Raw genomic sequence first — 8,071 nt, 5'->3', positions numbered from 1 at the left:
ACAGGTGTAGTGTCAAACAATTGAGTTACCTTGGAATGATATATTTTGGGTTTGAATGTATCTATTTTGCTACGAGTTACCATAGGATGAGTATTGACTATATCGTGAGAGAACTGACTTGGCTTAAAAGTGTCCATTAGACAAGGTTGACTTGATTCAAAAGAAACAGTAAGCTCAATAGGGTTAAAAGCAAGTAATGGTAAGGTAGACATTGGACTAGGTGACTCACTTGATAGGGGTTGTTGTTGAGTTAGATTTAGAAACTGTTGGTAAGTTGTTTGTGGTTGTGAGTGATGAGGAATTATCAACTTTGAGCTAGTTGTAGGACATGTTGAGCTGTTAATGGATGATTTTGGACAGTTTGAGCTAGTTTAAAATGGAATGAAAAGTGACATGTCTTAATATATAAATTCTTCTTAAAGAATCTCTACACTTATAGCCTTTATGTTGAGAGGAATATCATAAAAAATGTAAGGAATGGATCTAAACTGTAATTTCTTGGTGTTGTATGGTCTGAGGTTAGGAAAGCATAAGCAGCCAAAGACTCTAAGAAACAAGTAGTTAGGTTTTACTTAAAATAGTTTTTCATAGGGAGAGACATTACTTAGAGGTTGAAAAGGAAACTAATTTATCAAGAACACTGCACTGCTAAATGCTTCACGCTAGTAGTACAAGGGCAGTGATGCATAGGCAAGTATGGAGAGGCATGTTTCCACGATCTGTCTGTACTTTCTCTCAACCAAACCATTCTCCTCAGACGTACAAGGACATGTGATTCTATGAACAATCCCCTTTTGAGTAAAAAACCACATTAATTCTTGAAACTTTCATCCCCCTTCAGTTTGAATAACCTTGAGTTTATTACCAAAGCATCTCTCAACTTATTGAAGGAACTAAGGAAACACTATAGCCACATCTAAATTTTTATTTAAGAAGTAACACCAAGTGTATTGTATATAGGCATCTGTGAATGCAACATAGTAAGCAAAACCATTCGAGTGAACTGGGGCAGGTACCCAAATATCAGCAGCCACTATTTGAAGTGGAGAAGTACATGTAGAGACAACAGCAGAAAATGGTTGTTTATGCTCTTTTCCTGAATGACAAGATACACAAACAACAATTTTATTATCAGAAAATGACACATTACAATGATGCAAGGCTTTCTTTAATGTAGCCAAATAAGGGTGGCCTAGTCTAAAGTGTCATACATTCAACAGTAAAACACTGAGCTGATTTATCAGTTATCAAAGGCTTAGAGGCATTGAGTAGATTCAACTTGTAAAGGCCATTATGAATTGACCCTTGCAGCAACACTTCTCTCATTCTTAAGTCTGAACTTGAAACTTGTTTGAAAAGAACTCAAACAAAACCTATTTGTCCTTTGTAAATTTAGACAGGGCGTCAAGTTTTTAGTGATGTTAGGTAAAAATAAGAGAGATTACATGTATACTATGAGAAAGCAAATGAGTAAGGATGATTGACCAGTACGAATAGTGGGTAGGGCAGCACCATCACCCACATAGACCATACCTGAGCCACTATATGAAGTGCTTTCACTCATTGAGACAACAAAATGAGTAAGATGATGAGTAGAACCAGAATCCAAATACCAAGCATTGTCTTCTACAATGTCAGGAGTTACCATATATGCTTGAGAGTTAGAGGGTTCTGCAGGAACATTCATAGGTTGTGTTGATGAATGGAATGGATTTGTCCAATTCTGATGTGTTGGAGGAGGGAAAACCCAATTGCCTTGAGAGTTTAATACAGGAGAAAAAGGAGATATAGATGAGCTAGACTATGGCAGCCAAGGAGAAATTAGAACCCCATTACCAAACATACACATGTTGGCTTGTGGAGGAGGCCTATATGTTTGACTTTTATAGCTTGTATCAAACCGATACTAGCAACAATCTACAGGATAACTGGTCTTGTAACGCCCCAAAAATACTTGTTTATGTTTTTATTATTATTTAACACAACTGTGTATCTGGTTCAGTGGTTAAATGTTCTGGGTGTATGTGTAAGGCCACAAGTTCAAGCCTCGACTTGGGAAAATTTTGAAATTTTTAATGATTGAAGCCTTAGCCTTGTTTAAAGGGTTTAAGTAGAGTTGTTTGTAAAATAATGTCAGAATGGGCCTATCGGTCTGGTGGTTAAGTGGAGTGTTGTTGTTTGTAAAATAATGTCAGAATGGGCCTAGTGGTCTGGTGGTTAAGTGGAGTGTTGGTGTGAGGGAGGTCTTGTGTTAAAGTTTGTACTTGGGCATTATTTTTGCTATTAATGTTGTGTAGGTGTTTGAGATGGACTGGAATGCTGAAATAGTTGAAACGGATATGGTTTAGTAGGAGCAAAATAGGGGATTTGGGAGTTACCCAGTTATTTTTCTTCTCTCCTGCAAAAAGTCTCTGCCGTTTCCCTCTCCATTTTTCCTTTGCTACCGAATTTTACCCTCCCTCTTGCTGAATCCACCTTTTTCCTTCCTTTCTCTTTTTAACTTTGTTTTCAATTCGTCATATTGTGTAACATAGGGTCACACTCGATCGGTAAGTGATAATGTGCTTTAAAATTTTGGTTTTTAAGTTATTAATTGGGGAACCTTTGTTTAACTGTGTTGACAACCGAAAATCGAGTGTGAAGGGCTGTGCTAGTGCTGAGTTATAGAGAGAAACATCTATAGTTCGTAAGGTAAGGGTTTTTTCGCTTGGAAGAGAACTTTTTCATTTTAGGGTTAAGTTTAATTCGAGTGTTTTGGACTAATTGAGTGAAATGTTGGTCAATAATAGGTTCTGGAGTGCTCATGGTGGCTTTAGCTTCGAATCAAAACCAGGTGTGTACTCGATTGCATAGAAAATGAGGTTTCAATAAAAGCCGAAAACCTCACTGTCGACGCCACACGAGCATGTGGTCGCCTGTGTGGTAGGACGTGTGCCCTAACACGGGCGTGTGATCGATGAGGCCAGGTCGTGTGCACCAGACACAGCCAATTGATGGCCAGGTAGGCCATGTACAACACACAAGCTCGACCGATTTGGACCGTGTGGGCCACACGGGTGTGTGGGATTCTGGACCAGGCCATATGATCCACACGGCCAAGGCCAAATTAGGCTGTTTGGGCCACACGGGCAAACAACATAGGTGTGTGAGCCCATTTTCACTGCTTTGTTGCCAAGGTTACACGGGTCCCCTAAGACGAATGTGAACCTACTGTAGGGTCGGTAAGCTTACTTAGACCCCTAATTGAATTAAATGACTGTATGACTTATTTATATGTATACATGTTATCGAGCTTGATGATATTTCACTGAATTGATATTGTACGTATTGTTACCATGTTATAGCATGTCATAACTATATATTGCATTGCATTGGGTTGGGTTGGGGGTTGATTTTGTTCAGAGGAAGTGTACTGAAAGGCCTCGAGCCTAATTTATTGGCAGCTCAACTGCAAATTACTATCTAGTGCCGCACTCATTTCTTCTTGGAGTATAGGGATGGGTGGGTTAATTATATCCCCACATGGAGTGTAGGGTTGGACGGAGATGGTGTGTAGAGGCTGGCTGGGTAGGATTTTGTGATTGCATATCTGTTACTACTATTGATACATTGATGGGCTAAGGCCCAACTACATGACTGATTCTGTACTGAGATGGGCTAAGGCCAAACTGAAACTGATACGGTTATGGAAAGGGCTTAGGCCCAAACTGTGATCATGTGTATACTGTCTGTTTGTTTATATGGGGATTACACACTGAGTTACTTAAACTCACCCCTTCGATTTAATCTGTACAAGTAATCCCCAAACCTAACGGATCGGTGCAGCGGAGGACTCGATGGTGGCCACACGACCCCTTTTATACTATTTCGTACTTATTTATGATTTTAAATTTTATTTGGGTATTTTATTGTAAATATGACCTTTATGGATTTTTATTTTAGTTTGGGATTTCTTATTGGTTATGGTTTATAAGTGCTAGAATCAAGGAAACTCGGGTTTTCAAAAGAAACAAACATTTTAACAAAATACTCACAAATACGTAAACCGTTTTAAAATCTTCCGCATTGAATAAACGTTTTAAAAACTTTTGACTGAATAAATAACACGATTTTAGAATTAATAAGTAATAATAAAAAGTTTCTAAACGAAAATTGTTTTAAGCAAAGTTACGGTTTTCAAACACACTACCATGTGACATCGACCGATCCGGCCATAACGTTCAGGCTGGGTTTGGGGTGTTACAGGTCTTCCCACATAATTAACATTGAATACGCGAGCTAGATGAATGGCCACGTCCACGACTTTGTGCAGGTGTTGAGTTGGGACGACACGATGGTTGCTGAGAACTATCAATGGAGTCAACTGGACGATTTGTAACCATATTAGCTGAACTGGACACATAAACTATTGTAGCTTGTAAAACTTGTTTCAGCATCCAGAAGCATGGTTGTAATTGCCTGAACACCATACAAGACTTGGCTTGATGTGATGATAGTTACAACTGCCTCATATTTAAGAGAAAGCCCATTTAGAATTGCAGTGACCTGTTTATATCAACCAAGTATACCAACCCCTGACCATAGTTGACCTTTCACGATTATTCACCCAAGTATACCAACACTTGACTGTCTTTATATCAACCAAGGAAAGCTCCTCAATGACGTTGCAAAAATCATCCATTAAAGCCTTAGACTTCCTCCGCCCACCCTCCTTTTTAAATTCGTTAACAATGGCGTTGAAATCCTCACCAACAATCCAAATTTCATCCCGTACCCCCCTCTCTTTTAAGCATATTCCATGAGTCATTTCTCTGGTTCGGGTCCACACGCACATGGAACCCCGTAAACCTAAACGATCTCTAGTCCTCCAGTTGAATCACCGAGTCTATATAGTGTCACGAATAATTCTGAATATCAACTTTGATCCCATCTTTCCTTAACATCGCGAGACCCCTACTCTTCCCAACAAAGTTGACAACCAAGCATCCGTCTAAGCGACATTGATCCCGCACCGGAGCAATTTTGTTAGAACGCAGTTTAGTTTCACATAGAAAAATAACATCTAGATCATTAGCAACGAGAAGTTGCTTAAGGTCCCGAACTGTCGCAGGGTTTCCAAGCCCACGACAGTTCCAACATAAGAGTTCCATGGCTCTTGGCGGGGCTGGTCGCCAACCACCGCCTTACCAGGTGAGATAAAATCCATAAGTTTTCTTCGAACAACTTTAGCTGGACTTTCATCCACATTCTCCCCATTTCCTCCCCTTATTCTTTCTCTTTTACCCCTGTTTCTTCCTTCTCCATCACGCATGAGTCTTGTATGGCGTTTCTCTATGGTTGATCCCGATTCTGAGTCCTCCTCACCAACCTTAATTTTCTCTTTCTCTTTAAGGCCCATAAGTTCTGACTCATCCCCACTTCGTTTCTTTCCTTCATTTGTCTCAGTGTTAGCTTCCACCTTACTCTCAATTATTTCCACTCCATTCCTCCAGTTTCCTCGATTCTGTCCATTTCCATTCAGTTGCACCCTGAGCCAATTACCGTACTGGAGTCTATTCTCTCCCTGATCCATACCTTCGGCTTGTTTAACACATTTTTTTGTTGTGTGCCCAACAATCCCACAAATGTAACATAAAACCGGAAGCTGTTCATATTTAATATAAAACTGGAAGCTGTTCGTATTTAATAGCACAGACAATCTCTTTCTCTTCACTCCCTACCAAGCAAACCACCTTCCGAAGGGGTTTTGAGATATCTATCCATGTAAACTCATGGAAGATTTCATTAGAAATGCTAATACAATTTTAGCTTAATTTTCCATGTTACTATATTATTCTTTGTTTCTAACTTCTTCTCTTCTAATATGTTTAATTGTTTCAGATAATTATAAAACATCATAAAAAAAACATCAATATTATCACATTTGTTTAACAAAGAACCCTATTACTTTTATCTCTTATTTTTAATATTGTATAAAAAACTATTTTATATTATATATTATATTTTTTTTTAAATAAATAAATTCATCCGAATGCATCATAATTAATTAATTAGCCTTGTATGCAAACTAAGTATGATGGAAGTGGAAGAAGGTTGGCACAAGTTGTTTGGGCCCAAGACATTATGCGTGTAGTTATGAGATGAAAACCCAATGAAACGGGCCGTGTGAGTGTGGTGGCACTCGCGACACGTTGTTCTGGTTTATTACCAGACACCCAATCTCCTCTCTTGTTCCAGGCTCTTCCAAATTACACCTAATAATAATCTTGTCTTATACTTTAGTTGACTTGTTAATTTTCTTTTAAAAAACAACTCATTTTGGTTTGTGGCAGAAAATAATAATACCCTTTACAAAAAATGGGAAAATAAGGGAGAATCCCAAAATAAAATAGTGAAATAATAGCATCACCATTGTTGTTGTTCTCAAATACCCTTAAAAATGCTTCGAAGCCTTGCGGTTACTACTTCTTCCTCTTCTTCTCTGGTCGCTAAACCTTTTTTTTCTCATTCTCCCAAGCTTCCCCACTCTTTCTCTCCTATCTCTCTCCCTTTCCCTCAAACCAGACGATCCATTTCCCTTCACACACGCCCCATGAACATCCTTAAAAATCTAGGCTTCGGAGCCAACAACAAGCCAGCCCCGTCCATGGAGGGTTCCTCCATCGCTCAGGGTCCAGACGACGACGTCCCTGCTCCTGGTCAACAGTTTGCTCAGTTCGGTGCGGGTTGCTTTTGGGGTGTTGAATTGGCCTTCCAGAGAGTTCCAGGGGTGACCAAAACGGAGGTGGGGTATAGCCAAGGGTTTATGCATAATCCTAGCTATGAAGACGTGTGTACGGGGTCCACCAACCATAATGAAGTTGTGAGGGTTCAGTATGACCCTAAAGAGTGTAGCTTTGACACTTTGCTTGATGTATTCTGGGCTCGCCATGATCCTACTACCCTCAACCGCCAGGTGGATTCTTAGTTCTTATGATAGCAAAAAATAATTGGGGTTTTTTAATGGTTAATTATTAATGGTTAATCATTTGGCAGGGGAATGATGTGGGAACACAGTATAGATCTGGTATATACTTCTACACACCGGAGCAGGAGATGGTAGCGCGGGAGTCCATGGAAAAACAACAGAAACTCTTGAACCGAAAGATTGTTTCCGAGATTCTGCCTGCCAAGAAGTTCTATCGAGCAGAGGAATATCACCAGCAGTACCTTGCCAAAGGAGGTCGATTCGGTTTTAAACAATCTGCTGAGAAAGGGTGCAATGATCCTATCCGATGCTACGGCTAAGTTCCCATTACTCTATATGTAGTTTTTAGCTTATGATTGTTTACAGTTTTCTGCTTTTGCCTGTCACTAGCATATTACATCCTATTTTTCTTATTGAAATTGGAATGAGTGCCTGCTTATTTATGTATGTAGTGAACATGGATTTGTAATTATTTACAGTCCCCAATCCAGTATCTATATTTTGTTAATTGATGTTATAGGATTTCATGTTTAACTTCAATTTGCGATTATGTATTAGTACTGAAATGAGCTCCATTGAGAATACTTGGTGGTCAAACCCAACCAATGTTTATTGTCGAAGCAACACCAATCTTAGGTAATCCACCTTCAATATGCTAGAGTTGTTGTTCTCAAAGGCAGAAATATGAGCCAACTTGGAATGGACTTTTGGATGGGATTCTTTTTCTGTTGAATTGTTTTCTTCTGACTCAAAGAGCTGCTTTTTAGCTTTCTAGTGCATGAGTAAACAGGATTGTCTGTGCGAGTTAATTCGAAAATTACAAAGTTTTGAAGTTTTGGAATTTATGATATTTTATAAACTCAATTATGATGAGTTCTTTTGGTATAATAAAATTTTATTGAAATCCATAAGGGTGAAATTAACCAAAAAGGTAACACTGTAACGAGCACATTTAATAAGTCACTTTAAAAGGCAACTCCTAAAAACGGAAAGAAAATTACACTTAATTACTTAGGGTTCTATATAAGCATTAGCAAGAACGGAATCAAGATCAAACATTAGAGGTTAAATATAAAGTGAAATTTTTTAGTGTTAGAAAAAGAA

At 38.8% G+C, this 8,071-nt stretch overlaps 1 protein-coding gene across 1 annotated transcript; it reads left to right on the top strand.

Moving 5' to 3' along the window:
* The first annotated feature begins 6,235 nt into the window (after positions 1-6,235).
* Positions 6,236-7,475, top strand: LOC107947333 (peptide methionine sulfoxide reductase A1). Its single transcript, XM_016881972.2, has 2 exons — positions 6,236-6,955; positions 7,036-7,475. Exons 1-2 carry the CDS (start codon positions 6,440-6,442, stop codon positions 7,285-7,287), a joined length of 768 nt encoding a protein of 255 aa, XP_016737461.1. The 5' UTR covers positions 6,236-6,439; the 3' UTR covers positions 7,288-7,475.
* The last annotated feature ends 596 nt before the right edge of the window (positions 7,476-8,071 follow it).

The sequence above is a fragment of the Gossypium hirsutum genome, chromosome A03 (assembly GCF_007990345.1).
Source record: "Gossypium hirsutum isolate 1008001.06 chromosome A03, Gossypium_hirsutum_v2.1, whole genome shotgun sequence".
NCBI classification, from domain to species: domain Eukaryota; kingdom Viridiplantae; phylum Streptophyta; class Magnoliopsida; order Malvales; family Malvaceae; genus Gossypium; species Gossypium hirsutum.
This window is presented reverse-complemented; position numbering and strand designations above follow the sequence as displayed.